This window comes from Dromaius novaehollandiae, chromosome 24 (assembly GCF_036370855.1).
Source record: "Dromaius novaehollandiae isolate bDroNov1 chromosome 24, bDroNov1.hap1, whole genome shotgun sequence".
Classification (NCBI taxonomy): Eukaryota; Metazoa; Chordata; class Aves; order Casuariiformes; family Dromaiidae; genus Dromaius; species Dromaius novaehollandiae.
The window spans coordinates 364,213-392,160 of record NC_088121.1 but is presented as its reverse complement, the minus strand read 5'-3'; the positions used below and the strand labels follow the sequence as shown (position 1 = coordinate 392,160).

General features: G+C 39.8%; 1 protein-coding gene across 6 annotated transcripts; it reads left to right on the top strand.

Moving 5' to 3' along the window:
- Window positions 1-220: 220 nt before the first annotated feature.
- Window positions 221-27,011, top strand: PER3 (period circadian regulator 3). 6 transcript variants are annotated; one of them, XM_064525340.1, is made up of 22 exons: window positions 221-903; window positions 1,258-1,657; window positions 2,905-3,059; window positions 3,632-3,747; window positions 4,597-4,798; window positions 6,086-6,134; window positions 7,913-8,055; window positions 8,479-8,557; window positions 9,299-9,405; window positions 9,669-9,825; window positions 11,386-11,491; window positions 11,920-12,045; window positions 12,812-12,938; window positions 14,039-14,183; window positions 15,434-15,558; window positions 16,021-16,203; window positions 16,807-17,058; window positions 17,555-18,291; window positions 19,421-19,598; window positions 20,181-20,361; window positions 21,385-21,535; window positions 23,272-27,011. In XM_064525340.1, exons 2-22 carry the CDS (start codon window positions 1,368-1,370, stop codon window positions 23,371-23,373), a joined length of 3,711 nt encoding a protein of 1,236 aa, XP_064381410.1. In that variant the 5' UTR covers window positions 221-903; window positions 1,258-1,367; the 3' UTR covers window positions 23,374-27,011. The 6 variants fall into 6 exon arrangements, 5 of the variants coding, with proteins under 5 accessions (XP_064381410.1, XP_064381409.1, XP_064381408.1 ...); XM_064525339.1 differs by having other exon boundaries at window positions 11,353-11,491; window positions 20,184-20,361; XM_064525338.1 differs by having other exon boundaries at window positions 11,353-11,491.
- Window positions 27,012-27,948: the final 937 nt, after the last annotated feature.

Below are 27,948 nucleotides of genomic sequence, written 5' to 3'. Positions count from 1 at the left end.
GAAGAGGATTTGGTTCCAGAGTTTCCAGCCTTAACACTATAATCAATTATAGACTTCCTAGAGCGGTATCAGACTTATACTTGACCCTCTCCACGCATCCGCCCTCCCTCGGTCCCACTTCGGGGGAGAGGGGGGTTGTTCCACGCACACTGTGAGGGAGCAGGAATCAAATCGGTGCCTTGCCGGCGGTGCCTTTGGCTTGCCGGCCTCGCGCCCCGCCTTGCCGCAGTTAAGCGGGGTGATTCCAGCCGCGGCCGAAGCTGCTGGCCAGCTGAGCACCAGTGCCTGTCACCAGCTTTCTGAATGCGCGCAGACACCTCGCGGGTCTGCGTGCGGGGGAGGGGGCGCGGTGCAGCTGGCTCAGGGTGATTCAGTCACAGCGCGAGGAGCCGGGCTGCTCCGTGCCCCTCGTCCAGCCGCAGAGAAAGGCAGCGGAAGGCCCTCGCTTCTCCCCACTTACCGGGCTCCCTGCTTGGGCCGGCGGCGGCCCTGTGGCGAAGGGAGGCGGCAGGCGGGCGGGGGCCGCACGTGGCGGCGGGCCGGGCGCGCGCGGGGGCCGCGTGCGGCGGCGCGTGACGGGCGGGGCGGCGCCGCGGCCGCCTCCAATAAAACGGCTCTGACCCTCCCTGCGCCTCCCTCGTCTCTGGGCTGGGCGGGCGCCTCACGCGGCCGCGGCGTGTGGGAGCGGGGCGGCCGCGTGCCGCGGCCCTTACGTAACGGGCGGCGCGGGGCGGCCGCGCGCGGGGGGCGGGGGCCGGGGGCTGCGGGCTGCGGGCTGCGGGCTGCGCTCCGCCTCGTCGCGGCCGGGGGAGCGGCGGGGCCTGCGGGCGGCCCGCTCGGAAACCGGCGCTGGCGCTGCCCGGCGGGCCCGCCGCCCGTCCCGGCCCGCCTCGGCCGGAGCAGGTAGGGCCTGGGGCGGGGGGGAGGCGCGGGCTGCGGCGCGGGGCGGCCGGGCCGGTTCGGTTCGGTTCGGTTCGGTTCGCCGGGCGCGGGCCTTCGCCGCGGGAGCTGCCCCGACTGTCGCCGTGGGCTTCTCCTGGCTGATGCCTCGCGGAGGTCTGTTCCTGCGGGCTCTTCGCCGGTCACAGGCGTTGACTTACCGCAGATAGATGGGGAAAGGTTATTGGGGTGAGCAGGCGAAACTAGAAATCTAGAAGAATCTGAAATAAAAGGTCTTTTCAACAGGGAAGGATGAGATTGCTTGTCAGTTATGTACCTGTATTTTCTTGAAGTGGTGAGCATTTGTTTTTCCTGTAGAAGACTCATGAGATCCTCCCCCTGTGTGGAAAGTAGAAGGGTCTGAACTTGTTGCTGAGCCAGGCTATGGTGTTCCGTGTCCCGGTGTTGTCAGATTTTACTGACCGGAGATGAACCTGAGCAAACTTCAAGGCAGCAGCTCGGAACACAGCGTGAATTGGTCAGCAACTGCTACTGCTGGCACTGGAAATGAGCAGGAGGAGGCCTTTAACCCTGCTGATTTAGGGAAGCAGGAGGATGGACATCAGGAGGATGCAAAGATGTACTGCAATACGTGTATGGGAGCAAACTCCAGCAGGAAACAGTTGAACCGACCAAAATCCAGTGGAACTGATTTCTGCAGCCATGAGCCAAATGGCAGCTCAGCTGGAAGTTTCAGGAGGCAAAGCAAAGTTAACAGGTAACTCTCAAGAGCGTATAGAGCTGACTGTCCTCAGCTGCTTCGCAGGGACCCGCCGTACCTGTCGTCCAAAGAGTTCTTCATAGGGCTCACTTCTTTCAGTAGACCAAGGAAGCTTATCTGAATCCCAAACTGTAATATTTGTAATGGTCTCAGATGTAGATTAGATTGCTGCTACATGATTCCTCATAAGCTCTTTGTCTAATTCTTAGATTGGCTGATCCAGATGCGTCATTGACCCTTTTGTGGCTTCTAAATATACTTAATCTAAAGACTGTATTTAACAGTAGTACAGCAGAAATAACTTTAATAATACTTTTCCAGAATGTTCAAGAATTCAGTGCAGCGCTTCTAAAATAAATAAATAAAGCAGTTCAAAAGCAATCATTTATGTGATGTTGAACTGGCATGTAAAATGTATACATTGTACTTCAACCTATTTAGCGACTGTGGTAACATTATGATGATAAATAAAGAATAGCGAATGGACAAAAGCTAAAGTAACCGTGTTCATATCTCATCCATAGGATTAGAATTGATCAGCATTTTGAGGATATTTACAACTTATGTTTTAGCCAGTGAGATAAGCAAAAATAAAGAGAGGGAAATTTTGCTTGTTAGTAACATTGCAGCTGTTGGTGAAGGGCTCTGTTAAAAATATAATGTGGACTCCTAAATCATGGGAGGGATGCGATCCATGCATCAGGTATGTTTTGAGAACTTCACATTTCCATGAAGTGCTTATCAGATACTGACTTCAAGGCTAGAAGGACTTACATACATAAAGAATCAGAACCTGTGCATGGTTTTAATACCAGTGAGATTTAGAAGGTCTAGATTAAATATCGGCTTATTTTTAGTTGCTAGTATTGCTTAGGTGAGCCTTGGAATTTTAGTCATTATTCATCCATAAACTGGGATCAAGAGGTTCAATGTTATTAGATTTAAATTTCACAGAATCTTAGCAAGCAGACTGGTTATCATGTGCCTTTGCCATTCATATCATGTTGGAGTTGGAAGAAGGTAGAGAAAAAGAGATTAAATAGCACAGAAGTGAGAAAGGTACAAGAAAAAAATATAGTGAGCAAAACATAGTGAGCAAGCATTAGGACTCTTCCAGAGATTTTGTGAACTTGAGGCCAAGCCCATAAAGTGGTAGTTTAGTGAGTGATTTTAATAAGTCATCAGAAAAATAGTTCCTATACCAAGAGTCCCCCGTAAAATTTAACCTCTTTGTTTTTGTACAGTGAACAGCTGAACTGGAGCCAGTCTCACAGAGATAAGATGATGACGATGATCCAAGAAATGAAAAGGTGTTTGCCTGAAGAAAAAAGGAGTTCCAGCAAGCCCAGTACTATCAGTGCTCTCAACTATGCCTTGCAGTGTGTCCAACAGGTCCAAGGTATGTGAAGGAAAAAGTCTAGAAGTATAGAAACTATACAGCAGCTTGGTTTGGATAGACATGTCTGGCAACAAATAGCATTGAAGTTATCCTGCAAAAAATTGACTTTTTAAGATTGTGGGGGTTTTTTAACGTCACACTGTTTTTTCTATTCATATGCCTCGCTAGTGCTTCTCTTTTTTCTCAGAGTCCAATCCCTAATGGGTGCTTACTAGTAACTTTCTGTGTATGTTGAAAAAAATGCATCCCTGTCCCAGGTTCAAAACTTGTTGAGTAGACTGTATCTTACGCTGCCATTTTCCATACGGATAACTAAGTAGCTTAATTGTTCTTTTGTCATCACATTCTGTCCTTTCCACTTCCTCCTGCTCATTTCCTGTAACATAAGTAGATCAGTCCAGTAGTATAATCAGTATTTATTTTTCCTCTCTCACTATGCAGACCTTCCCCATCTCACCTTGGACCTCACCAAAAGGATGACAAAAGTATGAGACCTGTAAGGACTACTTTCAAAAATTGTCTCTGCACTTACTTTATTGTGTTTGTTTTGCTTTTCTCTGTTTTTCAATTAGCAAACAGTGAATTTTTCCAAGCTGCAAATGACCGAAGAGTGTTTCAGACAGATGTGATCACGTACAGCATAGACGAGCTGGTGGCAGTTGCATCTGAACACACTCCAAAAAACACTGTAAGAAATTCAGTCAAGGAGTTCACTACTTGTTGTTTCACTCTGTATTTAGTCGCCTTACATCTCTTTGTGGAAATAGAATGTTGTAAAATTTAAAAACCTTTACATTTTAGATGAACAGGTCTTCCCGTTAATAAAGGTAGATCAATGCCATAGCTTATGTATGCTGGATCAGGATACCCAACAGGAGCAAGTGAAGGAATAATTATATTTCTTTTTTTCTCTTTTGTCAGAAGCAACAGTTATCTCGCTGAGAATCTTAGAGTTCTTCTACAGCATAGTAATCTCCTGAGACAGGCTTAGCAGCGTGTTTTCAAAGCTGTTCAAATCCATAGATGCGAGGGATTTGTCTTTAGTTTCTGTTTGCACTCCTGGATTTTTAAATTTTTTTTTTCTTGATTTGCAGTACGCATCATGCTTTCTGGCTCTGTTTGAAAGAAAGAGCGTTTCCTGAGATTAAGTAGTGTCAGACACCAAATCGGAAATACTGCAAATACTTCTATTTGAGAAGGTCTCAAAATGTTTTTGTGTGTGGAATTGTGGTGAATACTTTTGAAATGTGGGGAGAAATCTTTGTGGAATTATAAACCAGTCATTCTGAAAAAGGCATGCATCTTTGGCATCTGCTTCAGTTTTGATGTTGTGGTCTTAGTAGCATTTGTAGGTCATGAGTTTCCATGCTGCAGCATTGGAGATTGTAATAGCGCACACACAATTTCAATGGGACACTAACTTAAGAACATTTCTGAACCTCTGTTCTTGTTTGGGGGTGGGGTTTTTTTTTTTTTCTTTCCAATATTGCTACTGTGTTTTGGGAGAGAATTGCCTTTAACAATATCTGTTTTCCAGGACACCTTTGTGGCTGTGTTTTCCTTGCTTTCTGGGCGAATAGTGCATATTTCTGATCAGGCAGCATCCATTCTAAACTGTAAGAAAAAAATGTTGGATTCTTCCCGGTTTGTAGAGCTGCTTGTCCCTCAGGATGTTAGCGTGTTCTACACGCACACTGATCAGTCCCACTTGCCACTTTGGAACATAGAAAGTCAAACAGGTGGGACTTGGCAATGAGCTTTATTGCTTTATGTGTTTTTCTGTCTTTGCAGAATGAGGATAGAATGGTCATTCGTTTGAAATGTTTATGCTAGCAATATACATAGGCCATACTCGTTCCTTTTTTTACTTGAAAACTTGAGTGGCTATGCCTAGCGTCTCCCAGCAGCTTAACTGTTACTGGGGGTAAAAAAAAAAAAAAAAGAAAAGAAAAGAAAGGGAGGGGGGTAGATGCCTCATTTTTATACAGACCACCTTACCCTTTCCAAATACTGCTGCTCAGGGGGTAAGTTTTTTTTGCTGTTTTTTTTTTTAAGAAACAAAGGAGCTAATTGTCAGGTTAAAATGGTTTAATCTAGCTCTTACAGTTGCTTAGGTGTATAATTTATGGTCCACTTGTAGCCTTCTGTGAATATAGCTCATTGAACATAAGTTTTAAGTTGATCAGCTATTTACTTAGCAAGGAGCCAAAAGGCAGCAAGTAGGAAGCAGAAAATTGAGCTCAAAGGCTAGCCTATATAAAGAGGAGCCTTCAGTAAAAATATTGAAATGATATTGACTTCTCATGTCTAGTTGTATAAAAAAAAAACCCAAAAATAAAAAACATTCCATTCTGTCACTATGTTGGATGTGACTAAATGGTGGCTTTTGAGCCATGTGTTACTTGTGAGCAATCCAAGTGTAACTCCCATGCTAAAGCTATGTCCTTTGTTTGCCTAGCAGTGGTGCTGCTACGGCATCAGGGCTAGAAGTCAAAATTTGTTGCTGCAGAGTGATGCAGGACATCCGAGGCTGCTAGTGCTTACATGCCGGGTGTTCCAGAACTTTGGAAGCCAGTCCTATGCCTAGCCAGCACGGCAGTGACACTCCTGTGGAGCTGTTGTTACCTTCTTGCTGTGAACTGTTACTGAACTTTCTCTCCCCTCAACTCTTGACTCTATATAGTTTTTGGTACATGGCTCATAAAGCCAGGAATTTTAGCCTTTCTTGTTCCATGGTGATGCACTGGGCATTTTCAGTATCATAAGTTTCCTCTGAATTTAGTTCCAGGTCAGCCATTTCTCCAAGAGTGAGTGGGCTGGGGAAGAGAGAGAAATATCTGAAGTGGGAGCAGACTGTTGAACAGCTAGTTCAATAGCTAATATTGACCAGGTGGTGAGACTTCAGCCTTGCTCAGAAAGCCTGGAGAATGCCAAGTTTAAAATACTTCTTTTTAAAATACTTCTGATAGGTGTGACTTTTTTTTAGGATATTAACTGATAATTTCAATGTATATTCTTCTTATTAGCTTCTCTGTATGAATATGCCCAGGTGAAATCCTTTTTCTGCAGGATCAGGCAAGTACATTATTAGTCTTATGTTCCTGAGGGCTGGGCACAGGGAACAGTATTGGGCAGAAACAGCGTTGCATTGTTATGACTGACCAATATGAGCTTGTGAAACTCCAATACAAAACTGGCTTACTGTGTTTAATATAGGCACCCAGTAGAACATATGACCTGTCCTTTCACAGTGGGCATTCAGTTCACGTATCTTTCCGGTAGTGGTGGTTAAACTTGCCTGCAGACAGAAGGAAAACTGTTCATACGTGTTTCTTTTGGACCTCTCAGCTTCCTTCGGTACCGTTGAGCAGGAGAGGAATGATCTTGTCAAAAAGTACTGTGCCTCTTTTTAAAATTGGAGAATGGAGACAGAGAGTGTTTTTCTTAAGCCTGCTCGGGTGTTTGTGACAGAGGTAGTAACAGAAATTCAATCATGTAAGTCCCAATACAAGACCTCAGTGACGAAATGAATGCAGTGTGTTGCTTTGTGCTTAGCTAATCTTAATGCTAAAAGAAGAAAAAGATAAGTAGATAGGCCTGTAATCTCCAGTGCAGTTCTGGTCCAGATTGATATGGTCTCTTGATTCAATAAGAACTATTTGCTTCTGAGCAGATATAATACATACTCCATCTATAATAATAGATCATTGATACATTCATTTGTTTCAAAAACCTGAGCACTAGAATCACCTTTCAGTCTCCTGAATTGTGTGAAGGCACTTGGAGTAAATATAGCAGGACAAACGTAAGTGTTTTAAGCTGGGAGGACTGTGTTTGTAGGATACATAAACATTCTGCAATAGTTTCTGTTTCTTGAGACTTTCATACAACATCTCTCCTTCCATTATCTGACAGATCCTTTTGATTATGTGGGCTTCATGAATAAAAATATCTTTTCACAAGCACACACTGGACATACCTGTGTGGGTTTTGGGGGGGGGGGGTTTGGTCGGTTGGTTGTTTTTTTGTGGTTTACACTCTTTCTGGTATCTCAGAATTCCATTTTTTTTTTTTCCTAAAGAGAGAAGCTGTCAAAACTAGTTGTTACAGCTAACCTCTCTCTAGAAACATTTTACTAAACTAAGTGTGGAATAGGAAAATAACTTGAGAATGTGATAATGTCCAAAAAGTTATCTCAAATCTTTGTCTGATTTGAGTAAGATACTGCAGGCCTAAGCTATACCAGCTGAAGAAGCACTTGCAGTAGAAACAGGGAAATGTCGATGCAGTGATTACAAAGCCCTGGTTAAGATCTCATCTAGAATGCTGTGTGCCATTACTGTTCACCCATGTTCTAGGAAGACAAACCCATGTGGGAACCGGACAATCAAAGAATGACAGCTATTTTTGAACTGAGGGTAGAAAAGTCTTGCGTATTTAGGTCAGTGAAACAAAACCTGAGAGGCATAGAGTTCTTGCCTAGACGTGGCACAGAGTAAACAGCAGACAGAAAAAGAATTATTTAACTTCAGATGAGTTGTTCTCATGAATACCTTTGGTCTGAGAATTAGAAGAAGGTTTTTTAACTGCTAGAGTAATGGCATTCTAGAATATGAATATTAGAGGCAAAATACCTACTTGGTTTTAAGGGGGATGAGGTCAATCTGTTGAGGTATGTTGACCTGCGATTGCAAGAAATTGTACTTAGGGCCTCAGGAGGTTCTTTCTGATCATCTGGTTCTGTGTGTTCTGCATAATTTCTTTGCATATCTTTTCTGCGCTGGGCTTTCGGCACTGGTGCAAAGCATCGGAGTCTCGGCACTGGTGCATTAATCCTTTTTACTTTTCTTCAGGCCTGGTAAAGATCAAGAACAAGAAATGCGTTGTTACCCCTTCCGAATCACCCCATACTTGGTCCATGTGTGCACTTCTGCCCACATGGATGCAGAATCCTGCTGTTTAGCTTTGGCTGAGAAAATTCACTCTGGATATGAAGGCAAGTCAGGAATGTCCAATAAGAAAAAAGCCAATATGCATAGTACATGAAAGTTAGCTGCTCTGATGAGAATTTGTGCTTGGGTAGTCTCACCCAAGTAAGTTCTAGTGTGTGTGTGTGCGTGCGTGTGCACACACGCATGTATATAGTATATATGTGCCTTCTTTCCTGGATCCCAAAACATTTGACCCCTTCCCACAGTTTTTTTTTTTTTTTTGGGGGGGGGGGCAGTGGCGGTAAGTGAGAGAAATCTGTATCGTGTAATAGCATGTAAAGTTTCTTTGTGTTACTAGTCAGAAAGCAGTAAGCAATTCAAAAGTTCAGGAGCCCGTAATATAGTATTGTAAGCAAAAGTAACAGTTGGATTTTCTGTCTTAATAATGCATATGTTGTGTGTCAGTAATTATATCTTTTTTTGACTAGCTCCTCGAATTCCTATGGAAAAAAGAATCTTCACCACCACTCACACCCCAGGATGTGTTTTTCTTGAGATAGATGACAGGTGAGATTTGGGTCTTAAGTACTGTGAGCTGTGTGTGGAAAAGCAGTAAAAAGTTCCTTGGTGATGCAGCTGGAGACACAAATAAAGCAGATGAACTATGCGATTTGCAATAGTTAATTTAATAAAGTTGTTTATTACTAACTTTCAGTAATTCTTTGTGTTAGTCTGCTCATTGAAAAACATCTAGAATTCCAAGGAGATAATCTCCTTTGTTAACAAAAAATGTGAAACTAAACTGAACTACAGTCAGCTTCCATTATACAAGGTAATGGGGACCTGTGATAATCGGGACAGTGGAAAGAAACGTAATACAAAGCTCTGGGGATCACAGTGCAGAGATACAACAGTACTGAGCCGCATCAAATGAATTTGGCCAGATTAATGCTGTCTTGTGAAAAAACACAGTAGTGTTTTTTCAACACACTTGGCAGCAACCACATCAGGTTTCTTACTGACATTTTGCCTGTGACCTCTTTCTTCACGATCCCATTTCTTCTTTTTCATACACAGTAAGCACAAAACTGCTTGCGAACTATGAAAAATCTGTTGAATCTCCAGGCTCAGAAATGTTTGTTGTCATTGGTATTTGTATGTTTACATGCACTGATGAATGGGTTAGAAAATGTTCTGTAGCCTTAGATCGTGCCATTGTAGATCATATCTGTGGACTTCACTGCCGCACAAAGGGTTAAGAATGTTCAAGACCGTATTGTAGTCAATGATAATGTATTTGGTTTTCAGAGCAGTGCCTCTGTTGGGTTACTTACCTCAAGATTTAATTGGAACATCCATACTGATGTATTTGCACCCAGAAGATCGTCCTTTGATGATTGCTGTTCACCAGAAAAGTAAGTACAGATGACTTACTGCAAACTTCTGCTGGTTTTTTAACACTTTTCCATTATCATATTGCTTGCCACGTGACTGGTCTGCAGCCTAGACAAAAATAAATGAACTAAAGCAACGAGTTTGAGATCAAAGCAAATTCTAAATCAAAGTTTTAAAGATCCCCAGTCATTACTGTTTGTGCTTCCACTGCTGCGTCATAATGTAAACTAAACCTTGTCTCTGTGGGTTGTTTGTTTGTTGTTGTTTTTGTTTTTTTGTTCAGTCCTGAAGTTTGCTGGCCAGCCCCCTTTTGAACATTCACCTATTAGATTTTGTACTCAAAATGGAGATTATGTCGTACTGGATACCAGCTGGTCCAGTTTTGTGAATCCGTGGAGCAGGAAAGTAGTGTTCATCATTGGCCGACACAAAGTCCGAACGTAAGTCAGTTGAAGAATTGAACTGTTTAGGTGCTCTTCACTGAATATTCTATAAAGCAAAACATAGTCTCAGTACTGAAGTAGAGCCATTATATTGCTAGTACAGTCTGGGACAACTGTCTGGCATCTGTCTTGCAGCCAATTCCTTCAGAAAAATGCTAATTTTGTTTATTCAGTATGAAAATGATTCAGTCACTCAATTTTTTTTTTTTAAAGCATACGTTTGTACACGTGGTTAATGTTCAAATACTGTGCCAATGGACATGTCTAAACCAAAATATCGGTCTTAGACCAGCTAAGTAAAAGCTGAAAAGGAATGCAAAAAGTAGATTTAGAGAATCATTACAGACACACAGCCAAAGTTGCCTTCTGGCTTGTCTTCTTTTGGGACATTTATTTTATGTTGGAAACTACTTAGATTCTGTATAGTCCCTTTTTAAAAAAATTATTAGTATTGGATGTGCAATTTACTCTTCATTTTTCAGGTGTTTCTCTTCAGTTCCCAAGAGATTTGGAAATATGGCTACCTGATACCTCCCTCTTACCTGGTTTCTCTTATAGGAAGTGTCCTCTGGGATATATTTTGATTTGGCAAAATGATCTTTCATTCAAGACTTTTCTGGGGTGTGAATTTGTCTTACAAGTGAAGGAGACAGAGGGGCAGATGCTTGTCAACATTTACTGATGCCACTGTGCTGGTATACCAGCTTCCCTGAATCCTGGGGGCTTCACATGAAGCACTGCGCCTGTATCACAATCCCACTACCCTAGCAGTGCTGATTGTGGAACAGGTGTCATCCCTCTGTGTTGATTCAGGAAACCAAATCCCAGTGGAGAACATAATCAGAGATCAAATGATTTGTTTTACTTGTGGCTTTGCTGTAGCTTGATTGCAGTTACTTTAGAGGAAGGTGCAGTAGCTGTTTTTTAAGTCCTTTTCTTCAAAAGAGCATTATATTAAGAAATGGGAACTCAAGTATTTATATTTAAAATATAAATGGAACATAACTCCAATAAATACAAAGGAAGAGAGGGGAAGAAAACTATATGCACTTTGCTGTGACTTTTTCTCAGATATTAGATGTGAACTTAGGGACATAAGACATGTCTGACTAGGTTAGACAAATGATCTGTGTCATTCAGTCTCCAACAGTGGTGAAGGAAGATGCTGTTTAGGGAGAGTACGCAGTTTGCAATCTGTTCCTCTAAGACAGCATGCAAAACTGTTGTATTAAGGATGCTAAATGGTGCATCCTGTCTAGTCCTTTGGCTATTGCTTTGGAAGTGGGGGAAACCTTCAAAAACATATAATGGGACTGTAAAATAAAAAAAAAATGATAGATTACAATTGTCACGCTGTTTCTAGTTAGTGGTATTCCCCTGTCTGGATCACTTTTGCTAATAGCCCTCCTAATTTATTCATTTTGTTGAAAAAATATCAGTGTGCCTTGTAAAGCTGAAGAGCTGATCTTATCCTGTAAACCTGTTCTAACTCTGTTTATCGTTACTTTTTCTTCATTAAATTAGAATTAGTACTGAAATTCTGTTGACTTTCTGTAGAAGCCCTTTGAACGAAGATGTTTTTGCTGCAAGAAGTAAAGAAATGAGCAGTGTTGAGAAAGAGATAAGAGAATTGCAAGGACAAATTTACAAGCTTCTCCTGCAGGTAAAGAAGATGAAGGAACTTCCAAACACTGGTTGGCCTTTTGTGTGAGAGGCTAAGGAAACTGAGGCTTGTTGGCAAACTACTAGCTAGCAAATCTCCTGTAAAAGCTCTGAAGGAAAATTATTGGAGAACTGAAGGATAATTATCTTCAATTATAATTGGAGATGGGCTTATGTGCCAGGATTAAAAATAAGATTCTGGGGAGCCCACCTGATTAGAAAAATGACATCAACATATTTTCCAAAACAGCTTTCAGTGTGGCAGAGAACTTTTTCCAAGCAAGTGGTGGAGCCCAAAATAATACCGACTTCTCACTAAATTTTCTTTGTTTACTTGAAGTTCTTTGTGTTGCAAATTATGTTGCCATGTTTCCATTCTTTGTGGTTTCTAAGAGGATGATTTTTTTATTTTTTTTTCCCCTCTCACAGCCAGTTCATAGCAGTGTTTCTAGTGGTTATGGAAGCCTTGGTAGCAATGGCTCTTATGAACACTATATCAGCATAGCATCTTCAAGTGACTCCAATGGGAATTGTGCAGAGGAGATACAAGAACCAGTAAGTCTATAAATGTGATGTTGCCTGCATAGTAGCAAAAATATAGTTTAAAAAATGAAAATTCTTACTTTGTACATGCACATTACTCATCGTGATTTTATTGAAGTGGAAAGACACACCTAAATGTGCTTAAAATGGGCAGTTATGGTTTTTTTCTCTGTCTGTGTGTGGGTCTGTGTGTTAAATTTTTCTGACTAAAATGAGGAAATAATTATTACAGTGGTACACTAAAGTAAATTGAAGAATTGGTCAAATATCAACCTTCTCAAAGAGTGACTGGACTTGGGGGGCGGGGAGGGAGTGGAAGAGCCATGTGACTAAAAAGAGCATGTTTTTTGGGGGGGGGGGTTGGAATGTTATCTGTTTGATAGGGATTTTTCCTATTGGTTTAAAAAGGAGACTAGAGATGCATTATAGAATCCTATAGAAGACAGTGGAAACAATCCTGTCTTAAAGCAAGCATTGCAATTACCCAATTTCCTTGTGAGGCTCTTGGGTAAGTCATCAGCTTATTTCATCCCTCAAGGTTTGCACTGGCATAAAAACATTCAAATGCTGAGACTGTTTGAGCTTTAGGGTAGTTAATTTAATTAAATTGATCGTGATAACTGCATTCATTAAAGTTACAGATGCCGGTAGATATCAGGCTTAGGCTACCCATCTATTCCCTTTCAATTTGGATGATACAAGAACCCAAGTCTTAATGATCTCTTAGGGCCTCCTTCCATTCTTTTTATTCTGACTTCACATTTTCGTGTATCTCAAGATGACATTGCAGCAAGTATGTGCAGATGTCAACCGAATAAAGAGTCTGGGACAACAACTGTATATTGCATCAAAGAGCAAGCCACAGAATGGAAATGAACAAACTACAAGTTCAGAAATGCTAGGAGGTGAGTTAATTTAATGATGATCCTTAAGTTAACGTGAACTCCCCTGGATCTGTAGCCATGACATTAGCCAGCTGCTGTTATACTGCAGCGCTTCAGACAGTCTCTTAGCCATGGTTCAGAACTGGGAGTGGTTTGAAAAATAATAATTAAGCCAAATGAATGCAGCAGATGCGATATCTTTTAACTGTTCACTTAGGTATGGAGAAACATATCTGTCCCTTTTTCTAAGTCAATAAACTTTTTTTAAAAAAAAGTTTTCTAATGAAAATGCAGACCTACCTGTAGCGAATATAAATTTACTGTGGAAGCTTCTTTTATTCGCTTTTGTGGGCATTGGACTTGGAAATAGCCCATGACCCATAGGTTGAAAAACACTGCTCCACTTACCACTGAAGTAGTGATTTAGTTATTGTGTGCTTAATATTGCTCTAGTGCAGATTATTTCCAGTTAGTGCCTATCAGAAACATACAGAGAAAAATGGAGGCTTCCCCAAAGTTTGTAGGAATCTATACTAAAACATTTTGGACTCTGATATTCTCTACCAAAGTTAGACTTCACTCCAGGTTTTGGTGATAACAGGACTGCACTGTGAAAGTTGAGGCCTAAGGTTGAATATACTGTGACCAGAATATCTATGCTATAAGAAGCTGTAAATTTCTGTTAAATTAACAGGTCAGATTCTTCAATTTGTAAGTCAAGATAAGAGTAATAGTAATTGTAGTTATGTTTAAAATTGGCAGCCTTTGAAATAATGATTTATAAATCTAATTAGGAAAGATTTGATTCCTGAGTCTCCCAGCTCTTTTTTACTTGTTAGTTTTATCCAGCTCCAGTCAATGTCTTAAGTACAATTTCTTTTCTGTGATGTTTTCTTTGTGTTCACTGGATTACTCTGACTGGGTGTTTAAGGTTAACTCTTTTTTTTTTTTTTTTTTTTTTTTTTCCTTCTTTTGACCCAAATGCGTGAATTGGGATGAAAATGCAGATTAACTTACTAGTGTGAGCTGTGTTGTCACAGGCCATATATCCCTGTAAAAGTATCACCAGGTAGTGGTTAGATGCCTTTGAGAGATGCCTTTGAGGTTTTCTTCTTTTCTAGGGAAAAGGCACACTGCTTCCTGTTTTCTCCAGGCATTGAGAAGTGATAGCACTGAAGAACCAGGCAATGCATTTTACGATGATTCAAAGAAGACTCCACATGTTCCATCGTATCAGCAGATCAATTGCGTTGATAGTATCATCAGGTAGCAAACTATGAAGTGGTTTTAGTGATAAGTTTAAGACTAATTAGGGGAAGGTAGCTATCTAAGCAATTTGCATCAATCTAAACTGGCCGGGTTTTGAGTTGTGAGATAAATTTGGGATTGTTTGGAGTGTTTCCTATATAAAATATATTAATAGGATCCTTATCACATTTCTCAAGAAAATTGGATATGACCAAAAAAGCTATAACAGTAATGAAATTTTTATCTTTGTATTTTTCAATCTAGTGTTATATATGGCTATTATACAAACTTAAATACCGCCTACTAAGGTATTAACTGATTGAAACATCTTTGATAATACAATGCTTGACTGGAATTATTTATTTACTGCATTCAGAGAAAATGCATCATATTACTGGATATTTAGAAGTATAAAGGAAAAAATCATTGTCAAAAAATCAAGGCAGAATCCAAATTCAAAAACTTCATTTGCTTTATTAGGTGCACAGAAGCTTTTGGTCACTACAGTGAAGCATATAAAGTTATGTGGTTCCTGAATTTTGTGCTTTCCTTTTGTGGGAAGGGACTACAGCTAAGCTCTAATTTTGGTCTTGGGCAAGCATCATTTCAGTGGCCCTAATATTTTGGAAGAACTAAAGAGTATTTTTACTGTTAAATTTCTCCTGTAGAGTTTGAGGTATGTATACCCTTTGAACAGAAAATGTAATTATATCAATAACTGTACAAAGAAGGGGGTTATTCCAAACAATTGTATGTTTGAGGGAAGGAGGTTTAAAATATTTTAAACTATTTAACATTGAAGGTAAGTCTCCAGTAAGTAGCCATATTTTACAGGCCAGCTTGGTTACTTAATCAGAATCAACTTGAATTATGTGGCCTAAGATGATGTTTGTAACTATTGACTTTTGTCTACTGGTAGCTTCACCATTGACACACTAGCAGTTTAAGAGAATTATGACGGGCAAAATACTTTGTCTTCTCGACATGTGCTTTGAGAACATCTGACAAAACAAAGTTGATACATATCATTTATAAAATGTAGGTATTTCAACCTTGTATACAATGCCTGTTTTTTCAAAATGTAATTGATAGGATTTATTTGAAATACTCTTTGGAAGGCAACTGTGTGTCCAGACCTTCTATAGTGAATTTAAAATGCTAGTTAACAGCATCTGGATCTTCATTTTGGATTTTTTAAATGTTTGTCTCTCCAAACTGAAAAAAAACACACAGCAGGGAGAGCTTCCTGTGGTATGCTCATATTTCAGATATCTAGAGAGCTGCAGTATTCCAGCCTTGAAAAGGAAATGTAAATCTACAAATTCATCATCATCATCTTCAGAAGATGACAAGCAAGCCCAGCAAAGCCAGAATGAAGTCAAGGCACTGGAAGGTAAGATGGAGTATATAGACAATCATAATGGAAACATTTTGTTAGCCCAGCATTTGTTTTTTGATATGCCACTGTCATATGTTCCAACCTTTCTGTCTGTTTTTTAATCGCTGACTCACACTAACAGCACAAATATTTTGATTACGAGAACTATCTACTTCCCTTGTCCAGGTCTTATGATTAAACATAAGCTCCAATATTAAAAGAACTATTGTTTGTTGTTGGTAAATGAACTTTCTGTTGCTCACTTGTTTTTTGCCATGTTTAGTGTGTGCTAACATTACCATCATGTGGAAGTTTTATTCATTTGCATACAAAACTTTTTTATTTAATAATCTGCATAGGAGTGGTTGTTTCTGAACCAGTCAGACTTGATGAATTAGAAGAAGTTGTAGTGCTTTGAATGAAATCCTTTGTAGAAATTTTGTCAGTTACCAGTAGATACTGCTGTTCTTTCATCAGTTAATTCCCAGACTCCAATATCTGCTGACCTGGAAGAGACTTCGAAAGAGCAGGCGGCCGCAGGCACGGTGGGAACTCCTCTGTTGGACCTGACTCTGACCAGCAAGGCTCCAAGTGTGGTGTCTGTCACCAGCCAGTGCAGTTACAGCAGCACTATAGTGCATGTTCCACACCCTGAGTCAGGTACTATTCACACTTGCAAAACATTAACTGGACTCAATTGATGTTTAAATTTAAAGATGTTTCCAGACTGAAACACACAGTGTGAAGGTTTTCTCCACTTCAGATATGCTGTCATGAATATAAACTCTAAAGTATAATTAAGCTGTTTCTAGGGGCACTGTGAAGAAAACTTGGGGATGAAAACTTTTACGGTATTTTTGTAAAACCTAATTTTAACAGGGGTCACTGTTTCCCTCCCCGCCCCTCCTTACCATACACTTTTGGCACTTGAGGAGGAAAATAAAAATGCCTAATGGGCCAGTGTTACTTCATTTTAATGTAGAAAAAAGAACAAAAACATGATTATCTAACTGCTATTGGACTAAGAAAGTGTGAAGAAAGAAGTGCTTCCATAACTTTAAATGTGGGTTGAGTTTTCCCTGACCATGCAAAGTAATTTGCTCAGCTGATGCTAATACAACTGTGTTTGAGTGGAGAGGGTGTTACCTCCTCTGCTCAGTAGCTCAGACATGATTGTTTTCTGTGTGACCCTCTGTGTTGGGGCATCTGACACCAGAATGCCGGAGCAAAGCGTGAACGATTTCTTTGTTTCCCTATTCAAAGAAGTGACTACAATGGAGGATGCCACTGTTGGAAGTGAACACATTGAACTGCCTCCTGTGAATGCTCAGAGTCTCGTTATGGTTCCCGAGGAATTAAAGCCAATTGGGCTAACAAAAGAGACGTTGTCAGCCCATACTCAGAAGGAGGAGCAGAACTACGTTGACAAGTTCCGCCAGAAGATTTTGCTGTCTCCATTTAGGACTTATCTCCAACAGGGGAGCAGAAGTAACAATGGACATTCCTGTGGTCAAGGTAGGCAGCAGCTTTGTGAAATAAATTGCTGAGCACAGGAGTCTAGTTCTCCTTTGTGTGATTTAGTGAGTATCTTACTATGGCTGCAGACTGGGTACTTCCTTAGAACTGCCAAGACTTGACAACAGTGTTGCCCACACAGAAGGGTCTGCTCCATCTTGGATGTTGGTATCCTAGACTCATCACAAAACACCTAATTATTGCAATAAATCCTGCAAGTTCCAAGTAGTTTAATGCTTCCAGTTGAAGGAATGTAAAAAGTCTGATCAGGATAAGCCAAAATGATCAATAAGAAAATTGATTATATGAAGGAAAATAATGTGGATATGTTGGCAAAGACATCACTGTGGTGAATGAAAGAATTATCCAGAGGAAAGTCAGCTCTCTGAATAAGCTACGTTCTCTCAATTATCTGGATGTTTTTCTCTTTTTTTTTTTTTTTTTTTCCCTAGGTCTGTCATGTCAGTGAATGTGTCTAATTTTTCTTCCTCCTTAGGAGATTCCCCTTCAAAGCAGATGAGCCCAGCTAGCTGTAAAAAAGGCAAACACGGAAAATTCAAGCGCCAGAAACCTCAGAGACAGTCCTCAGATAGCCATTCTTCTAGTAAAAATAGAAATAGTCTTCCATGTGAGAAGAGAACAATTCAGAAACGGTCGTTCTCTCCCTCAGAAGTGTCCTGTCTGAGCCTCTCCAGTACAAATGCATTTCCTCCTATGGGATTTCCTGTCTGTTCTGATCCACTAGCCAGTTTTCCAGCCTTTTCTGTAGGAGAGGAGCTTTCCCTTCACTCACTAAAACCTGAGCCTATGTCATCATCACAACTATGCTGTGAAGCACAGTCATTCCCAGCATTTTCTGCCCCAAACGTGGGCACGTTTATGGCTGTATTTTTTCATAGTTTCCCCATGTATACTCAGATGCCTCAGTCTGGCTTTCTTCCTACCCCTCAATATGCTTATTCCTCCTCTTCATATCCATGCACTACACTACCTGCAGCTCCCTCTCCCTCTGCTCCATCACCAGTAGCACTGAACTCTGTGCATCAGCCCTTTCTAGCCTCTCCTACCATGTCCACTGAAAAACAGCAAGAGGGCCACAGTGACCAGGCCCCACTGCTTAGTAGCTCACAGAGCAGCTCCCCACTTCAGCTGAATTTGCTTCAAGAAGAGCTGCCAAAACCTACGGAGCTTCCCATTAGAACCGATGCTAAAGCACTTGTGGAGGCAAAATGTGTAAGTAACATAGGTTTTTAGTGTAGAAAAAAAAAAAAGCACGACTTCCATGCTCTTTGGTCACCAAAAGCAGTGATATGATCTATGTTTCAGGGTCCCCAGAGTTTTGTAATTTTTTGTTCGTTTGCTAGATTCTTTTAACAGTAGCTATGCTCTGTAAACTGCAAGGCACAAATAGCACAGGAGGTAGAGAAAGCTGTTTATATTTGAGCCTATGGGAACTTGTGACAATACAGTGTTGGCACAGAGTAAATGCTGCAAATGTGAGATCTTTTGGTCTAGGCTGCCGTGAGCTGCCTTCACTCAGCATTTTGGTAGCAGTTTTCTCAATTGTCAGCCGGAATTTGGGGTGGGCTTTTCTGCATGTGGAACTTTGTTAGGGCTGCACAATTCGTATCCTTTTTCACCCAGTCCCACAGTCTCTGTGGAGAACCAAAACAAAGGGAAGATTTTTTTTCTAATTACTCCCTCTGTCTCCCAGGGATGCAGCTAATGAACGAAGAACAGGGATCCATGTGGGTCGGTTTCCATACATGGGCATAGAAAAGGCCTCTCCAACTTCCGCGGTAAACTCAGAGGCAGGAATCTGAGCTCTGCAGGCAAGGAAAAAATGTTGGCTCCTGAACCCAGATTGGGCTGGAAAGGCTGGATCAGCTGAAACTGCAGGGTAGGGTCCTGAGGGGGAGTGGTGTACCTATAGCTGCTGAAGCTGTGAGCTTCACCTAGTGAATCAGGGGAAGAGTATTTCATTTCCCCTGTAGTGCACCATTGCTTGATGTGTGTGGCTGCCTCATGCCATCTAAAAGAATATGAAGGGAACTGACTCTTGCTCTCTTGTCAGCAGAAAATCTTGACTTAATGCTAAAGCCCAATATTTTGAAAGAAACCCAATGGGGAAGATCTACAGCAGAAACCAGTAAAAGAGAGTCCAGAGGCTTGTTGGTTTCGCCCATGAAGAGTGTCATCCTGAGTTCTAAATGGCCATTCATTTTCAGAGCTATAAATTCCAAACCTATTGAAATGATATGAAAACTTAGTTGGCATATGACAAATTCACTGAATGCGTTAACTTCCTTTTTCAACATAAGAGTAACTTCCGTGGATGTGTTTGTTTTGATTTTGTTTCCAGGACAATGATCCAGAAGCTAGTGGTAACAATGGTAGCCTCTGTCCTTCTAGTGAATTCACTGACCTCTCGCTGCATGAAGACTCACAGTCGGGTACTGGTTCAGCAGCATCAGGCAGTGGATCAGCTGTATCTAGTTTTTTAGGCTCTGGTTCCAGTGAGACTTCTGGTTGTGGCACAGGTAGGAAAGTTTGAGATTTGGATGTGTGCTGCTTTGGTGCTAGCTAGCTTGTTAGCCTGTTGGTAATTAATAACAAGATACTGTGATAGGAATGGGAAATCCCAGTAAGAGGATCTGTAGTCTTTTGTTTTTCATGAACTTTCAGTGTTTGAAGCCAAGTATGCTTCAGGGACTTGTACTCAGAAATAGGAATTTAAGAAGCCATTCCTTTAACCTGTAAGTTGCACTTTTTCATTTTTCTTGTTAACACTTCTTTATCTGCATTAGATACTGGCTTGCATCTTACTTGAGTAAAGTTAAATCTGCCTAGAGCAGGGCCCCCTGGAACAGAAGCAGAGAAGTTGAACCAATTAATCTGGAGAAGAGCAAACAGGGCTTGGGAGATCTTGAGTTACTTCATAGATTGCACTTAATCTTTGAATTCTCAGTAAGTTGTAATTGCTTGCCAGAGCAATCATTTGTGAGTTACCTATGTTCATATTATAGAACTAGCTGGCAAGAATCCATTGGTGAATTTACTAGTTGTGCTGGACTTTTAGGATTTTTCAGGCATCTGAGTTCATTTTTCATGGTAACTCCCAGCAGGTAGCAGGAAAAGCAGCAAGTACTTTGCCGGTAATGATTCTTCTGAAGCTTCCAAAGAGGAGAAAAATCAGGAAGCAGAAGAAAAAGGGACATCTCATAAATCCAAGCATGAATCAGCCTGGGTGATGATGGATAACATACCTGAGCAGGTTCTGATGACGTATCAAATGCCTAACAGGTTAGAAAACATCAACAGTTTCTAACGTGGAGCTTGGAGTTGTGCATAGAAGAATTGTAGAATTAAAAATGAGACCATGGAAACAATGCAAATACCGTTAAAACTGTAAGCAGATGTGTTGAACTACTGTTCCTGCATTTTTAAGTTCTGGGTATTTCCTTTGTCTGTTTTTCCCATTTTCCCCAGTTAAAATAAGCTAACATGTAACTTTTTTGCTGAAGTGTTAAGGGGATTGATTATTGTCCTATACTTTGAATGCATAAAAGGGTAATTAATGTGTTATTTGCAGTATGTGTACAATTAGTTTATATATAGTTTAATTTGAAATATCTAAATATAGGCAAAGAAACTGTAGGAGATGTCTTACTAGCCTCCTTTTGATTTGAAATAGGTTGCCTGTTCATAATTTATGACTGGGATTGAGAATTTTGTAGCAGCTGTTATGAAGTTACTTTCTGGCAGTAAATAATAAATGCTATTTTTTTTGTCACACTAACTGGAGAATGTTTGTGTAATGGCAAAATCACTTTTGTCTGTCCTCCTTCCTTTTTTTTTTTTTTTTTTTTTTTTAAAGAAGGAGCTCTCAAGAAATTCTAGACAAGCCAGAAAAGTAACCCTCCCGATCTCATGCAATATGAAAAACTACATTATATTTTTTACTAATATCAATTTTTCCAGAGTTCCCCATGAATAAGATACAATAGCTTATGTCAGATAAGATGGAAAAAGTGGAGTCTCATACGTAAATATTTCAGTCAGCTGCAAAGATCATCACTTGTCTACAGGATTTTTTTAATGAGATTCATGACAAAATAAGGGTCAGTTTCTAGTTTACAGTTGTCAGACCAGTGTTGAAAGAAGCCTTACAAAGTAAATAAGATATGACAACCCATAACTGCTTTTTAATGGCTGATGCTGTCTGGACTCCAACCTTAGAGACAGGTGAAGGGACTCCCAATGTGATTACATCAGTGCCTTGCTTCATTTAGTACAGCTGCATTCACAGGTGTCTGTTACTTGCAGAATTAAAGAGGAGGTTTTAAAGGAGGACCTGGAGAAGTTGATAGTCATGCAAAAGCAGCAGCCTTGGTTTACTGAGGGGCAAAAGAAGGAGCTGGCAGAGGTGCACTCATGGATACGGACCCAGACTGTCCCACAACAAATCAACACCCAAGTAAGGAGTCATGAAAGGAATCAGCTTATTTGTGCCTTGGCTAGCCAGAGGCAGTGTTGTTTCTAACCAATGTGGTTTTATGGTGCTGGGGTCGCTGATGATTATTTTTAAGTGAATATAAGAATGAAATGAGCTTGGGGATACTGGTCAGATGAGGAATGCCAAAATACAGCTATTTGCACTGTATTTTTAAGATATGTAAGTTCTGTGTAGGAGTCACCTGCGGCAAAGTTCCTTCAGTCACACTGTTGGATGAATGGGAAGAGTTTCAAGCTCTCACCTAAAGGTCTATATGCAGCAGTGTTTTATCTGTTGGTGTTAGGTCTTTTGCTCTTTTTTTGTAAAGGTGACTTCTGAGATGACTGAATAGCAGGCAACAGTGTGGAAAGTCAGTGAAGATTAGAGCATGTGCATTCAGTACATTGAAAGAGACTCGTCATCACAGAGGAGGTTCAGGCACAGGTTAAGAAACACACAGCTGGCTTTTACTAGGTGGATACTTTCTTTAACTGTTTTGGTGTCTTATGCCTGATTATTATCTTTGTTTTGTCATGTACAACTCTTGGGCAATCAGCTAAAATATTTCTGATTTATATTAGTACATGTTGGTCCCACAAACACTTAGGATGTTTATCTCATGTTTTGAGCATCCTAATCTATTTAAAGTGCATATAATCCCAGGTGCTTTGGAGAAGAAAGGAGTAAGGCAGAACTAGCCCCACAAAGGCTTACTGCTCCAATGATGAATTCTACAGAAAACTTAAGGCAAAGGAGTAGGCTGCTTTCATCTAGTCATGTAGCAGAAAAATCTAATGTTTATCATAGCATGACATGCTCTGCATGCTAGCTTTTTCAAATGTGACATTCTGAGCTGTGGTATCTATTCTTGGAGCAGAAAGATGTTAGAGATCTATGTCCTTGGCACTGCAACGAGACCAGAAAATTAGTTTTCACTTTCCTAATATTTTGTTGATAAACATCTTACGTGCCCTAGTGTACTTAGGGCCATGTTTTTGGCTCAGGAAAATTGTGTCCCTTGGTCTTTCAGAAGAGCTGCAATATTTGCATCTCAAATGTAACATAAGACAGATGAAAATGGGTGTGCAAATGTAAATATTTGACAACTAAGGGTCTGGAGACTGTTCTTGACCCATAAATAATGTTCTAGAGAATAATAATAAATACACTAGGCCATGTTTCCATTATAGGTTGTCATTTTGACTGCTGTTTAGAATTAGAAATTATTAGTGTGTCATGTGCAATACAACCAGGCTTCTGACAGCAGAAAGAAATGCAGGACTTTTATTTTAATAGTTCTTTTTCTCTATCATGCCACTGCCCAAGAACAAGAAAAACCTAGTCAGTTGATACACTCAGATGTTTTAGTGTCGTTTTGTTGTTCAGCATTGCTGCTGTTCAGACTGCAGTACAAATTACTTTAAGAGCAGCTTGCTTGTAAAGCTGAAAGATGAGTCTTTCATATGAAAGAAAGTCATGTACCTTTTCATCTCAAAGCTAAATATGTTCCACTAACCAAAGAACTCATTCTGGCATAAGCTGAGTTGGAAGTGCAAGTACCTGCCTCTGAAAAGAAGAATCTCTGCTCTTAGAGAGATTTCAGCCGATTGGTGAGAGATTTAAAAAGACTAAATGTATTACACTACCAGGATTTGACTCTTTGAAATACACTCATAAAAGGAGAATTTAAACGGTTATGTTTTTGTTCCTTTTTAAAGGGCTGTGTTACGTGTGACATCAGGGAAGCGAGTCGTGAGGCTCCAATGGCTGATGACCATATGGAGGACAAGGGAAAATCACCTCCACTCTTGCGATGCTGAAGACTTCAGCACCTGTGTCAGTAAAACTGCTTGGTATAATTTACACTCTCTTTTCCTCTGGCTTTGCTACATACAAGCAGTGGATCTATCCAGATGTCTTTTCCCAACATGAGCAGTCACATGTGTGAAACTGTCTTTCTTCATTACACCCCACCCTCAGCATGATTTTGAAGACCCTGGCTGGGAGGCGGTTTCCCTTCCTGACTTCACAAACTTGACACAGAATGGGGTGTGTTTGTAACTTTTGATCACTTGGTGATAAGAAAAATACAAAGTGGTTTTTTTCTTTTTTCTTTTAACTCGGCAGGTGAGAGTATGAAAAGATGCACTTGTTAAGAACCTACACTGATGTAGCCCTAACAGATCAGAGCGTGTTTATGCTCCAGTAAAGTAGATGTGTTAGTAGCATTGAATCCATAAACCACATAATGCTCTTTATTGTTATTTCTTCAACATTCAAAGGTCTAAGCTGAAGATCCAAATACTCTCAGGCTCTAAAATCTCTGTAGCTGCTTCTGAAATCCAGTAGGCTTGTTTATGAGCAACTGAAAATTGGCCAAGTTATTCTGCATCAAAATGCCTTTTTCCAACTTGTGCCCTTCAAAAAAAAAAAAAAAAAAAAAAAAAACCTGAAGTGAGAAGAAGCAAAGTTATTCCCTGTGTTTTCATGTTAAGTATATTAGTACCAAATTGTTTCATAGCTTTTGCCTTTAAAGCTGTCTCTCTCATGTTAGGTTTTAAAAATTGAGATAATTGGTTTGCAAATCCATTCGAGCTTATATTTTAATTCCTCCGTTTTGTTTCCATTGTATTGATGCCAAAAAAGAGATTAAACTTAATTTCTTCTGCTTTCTTGAGAAGTCACGTATCATGGAGACAAACTTTGACATCCAACTGCATGTTTACTGTGTCTTATCACTGTCAGCTTCCTGTACAAGTTTTAACCTCTTTCTTCTTGAAACTGGAGTCTCCAGCAGTTTGAATCCATGGAGAAAAACTAGGTTTATGCATAAAGTGTTTTTTTTCCCTTCAGAAAGCAGTAGTCACTTTCTCTTTCAGTATGTCGTCTTAAGGCTTCTAGCTTAATGGTTGATGTTTCAAAGTGCTCTTCAAACAAGACACTCTTCACTCACTGCGATCTGGTAAATTTTGTCTGGCCTCCACTTTGTTTTTCAGAAGCTGGATGTAGTAATGCAGATTTTTCCTGCTGATATTATTAATCACCTTAGCCTTCTAAACAGTTTTAGAATGTAACACATCATCCACCTTTTTATTCTGTTTAACCCTTCCTTTTCTGCTATGTGAAGGTGTTCCTTAACATTGAAGTTTATTTCAGTTTCATTTAGTAGCAAGCTTCAAGTAGTTGGGCAGTAAGTTAAGAATAGTGGTTGATCTGCAGATGCTTGAAGGAAAATGGTTTTGTTACTTTTTTTAAATCAATTCAGTGAAAATCCTTCGTATTAAATTTGATTTCAAGGGAAGTCATTTTTAAAAAACTTAAGTTTCCAAGACTGACTAGACTCAGGCAGTGTCCTTCTGATTTCTACAGTACGGTTGCCTGCTTTTGTACTTACTGTTTTATACCCTTAAACTCCATTTCTTTATTTTGCTTTCAATTACTTCAGTTTGAACCTTTTTTTCCTGAAGTGCTGCAAATCAGCAGAGATCCACATATTCTCAGTACTTTTGTGTGTTTGAATTTTAAATACTTTTTTAAAATAAAAGACTCTGATAGGTGCTTAAATATAGCAGTTTATTTACCCCAGTAGGAAAATCTGGTCAATATCTTACTCCCTTTCCTATTTTTCAGCACTTCCCAGATGTGGAATGATGCTTTATTAACCCCACTGCCCAAAAGATTTGCTCTGAAACATTTAATAAGAGGCTGTATTTATATGTTCTTTTCTTAACTGGGAAACTTATTAATCAACTTTCCTGCCAGCTTAAACTGATGCAATTGAACCCGCTGTAGTTAGTTGTACTTTAATTAAAGTGACCGCTTTAATACATCTTGAGACTTGGTGAAACAGATTAATTTGGACATTCCAAGTAAGGATAGCTGTCTTCCTCAAAATAGTTTAGAAGTATAAGCTAGAAGGAAAGTTTAAATAATCAACTCTCTTGCTGTATGCTATTTCCAATGTATATTTGTTGAGGGGGGAGAAAATGAGATGGTTTATGATGTCTTAGGAGGCATGCATGTCCCCCATTTTATAAAAGAATAGAGCTTAGTATGAAATGATACACACCTAATGCTCAAATAGTACTTTTCATTTATAGGCCTGTAAACATGTCAGAAAGATGAGTAAGAATAGTTATCCCTGTTGTATAAAGAGATAGATACACAATGGACTTGCACACATGCATACCCCTAGTTCATACCAAAATGAGTAGAATTCGGGGATCTTCAGTCACTGTATCCTGTTCTGTCTTTGCTACAGGTGTTCAAGATTCTGACATGTACATAGAAACTTAATTATATTAAATAATTTTTTATTTGAGAATGTTAACCCTTCCTGTACTATGTACTACTCTGAATCTGTGCCCAGTACATAGCAACTGAAATCCTAGACAGTGTTTATAATGCTGTGAGCGTTATACTCTGAGACTGCATATAATGTAGACTTATGCTTCTGGGAGTTTCAAAGATCCCGGCTAAATCTTAGGTGCGAGATTCCTTGCCTGGGGCTACACTAACTGTGGATTACAGAAGAAATGGTGTGGGAGAGGAATACAAGAGGAATGAAGAGGTAGAACAATGCCCTCTGTGAATATGAAACTGAAATGTATGCCCAAGAATGCACGCAGTCTTGAATGGAAAAACAGATTTAGGACAAAAACCTGCTTCCCAGGCTGCTCCTTACCCTACTGGAACTGCAACATCTTGCAATCAAATGCCTTATCTCAAGTCTTCTGGGAAGGACTTGTTAAAAACTTTGTTTCCATAGTTTTCAGGAATTGATGGTTTTTACTTGAGCTTGTATTAATTTTCCAGTCTTTGTAGTTTGCCAGAATAGTCTTATGTGAGATCCGTTCTGATCTGAAAGACAAACAGAGTAAATACTGCAGCCATGTTTGTACACTTCAGTTTAGTTTATAGGGCTTTGTTTTGCTTGCCATAATGAAAATGTTGTAAATGGTTTAGAGTTTCTTAGGTAGTCACTTTTTTAATGTTCTAAAACTAATGATGTTGCTATTGATCAAAGGGAAAACACACAAGGACAGTAATGGTGCAATTACTACCCCCTGTGGGGGTATCAGCAGTTTGGAAATTCTTGGTGGATTTGGCTGGCAAAATTTTTTTTTTGTTGTATTCATAAATGTATGTTTAAGTTTAAAAAAGAATGAGTTGATGTGTAGATGTTTTCATGGCATTGCTATGAACAGGAGGGACCCCAGTTTATATCTGTAGCATGTGGTTTAAAAATTCACTGAAAAAGAAATGTGTTGCTAAGCTTATTCCTCAGCTGAATTAGGTTTTAAATTGCGATTTGAATGATTTTTTTACATCAGTTGATAGGACTATTTTGTTGAAATAATGTTCAGCTGTGGTTGAATTTAAAGTTTTGATTTTAACTGTATAATTTAAAGGAGGCTCTGTTTTTTATAAATAAAACCAGAAAATACTGTGTGAAGAACTGTTTGAAGTGTGTATTTACTTTGTTATTTGGTGATTTCTAGAAAACAGACTTTTAACAAAATACTCTTTTATAACTACTTCTGACTGTACACAGGTGTTGAGGTAGTGGCTGCAGTGAAAATGGCCACATAGTTGCCATTCATATTGGTTTTTTTTGTCTGGCCGTACCTTATTTCAGGACATATTACTTGTTTTCTTTTAATTGCATGCTGGAGAGAAGGGCATATACTTGTCGAACGTGAAGGATTATTATCGGGTGCATAAACTGTTGGGATTTGGCATGTAGAATTTAAAATCTCAGTCTCTGTTAGTTGTATTAGAAAAGCGTGAAATAAACACTCTGAGAGCACCTTGGCCCCACCCTGCTAAAGTTTATGTCCCTGGAGAAAGTACAGAGAAACAGTTCACAGGTTTAATTCACAGGCATATCTCATAGAGCAGTATTCTTAGTTAATTGCAGTGAAACAATTTACTGTTCTTTTCTTGCTTCAAGGGTCTTTAGAGAGAAGTGTGGTCCACAGTGCTCAAATAAGCCTGCAGGAGAAGGACGAAGTCACTGCAAGGACTAAATGATACAAGACAAAGGAAGTAGCATCTCATTAAAACTAGAAGAGGAAGAAACAATCTTAGTTAACTATGTTCTGGCAACATAACTGATGCAGTTCCTTGAAAAATAGACATCTCCAAGTTAGTGCTGAATATGTTGTTGCTGCTGGTTTGTTTTTTTTTAAAGGGCCGTTTGGTCATCCTAAACGTATTTTAAAATGTAAGCCAAATTTACTAGGTGTTTTTGGTCCAAAAATTCTGAGGAGGAGTGAATAGACCTGTGAAATGGAAAAGGTTAAGGTGGTACTACATTTTTACTCTAAGGTCTGTGCAATGTTAGTCCAACTATGTTACTTGTTTGCCAATAACAGCCTTTCCCCTGACAGTCC

What these genes read in the sequence shown, in the direction of transcription:
- PER3 (XM_064525338.1), top strand. Translation starts at nt 1,368, where the DNA reads ATGAACCTGAGCAAACTTCAAGGCAGCAGCTCGGAACACAGCGTGAAT. An exon ending in GATTGCTGTTCACCAGAAAA is followed by an intron (nt 9,406 to 9,668) that starts GTAAGTACAGAT and finishes TTTTTTGTTCAG; the next exon opens with TCCTGAAGTTTGCTGGCCAG. An exon ending in CACAACAAATCAACACCCAA is followed by an intron (nt 21,536 to 23,271) that starts GTAAGGAGTCAT and finishes TCCTTTTTAAAG; the next exon opens with GGCTGTGTTACGTGTGACAT.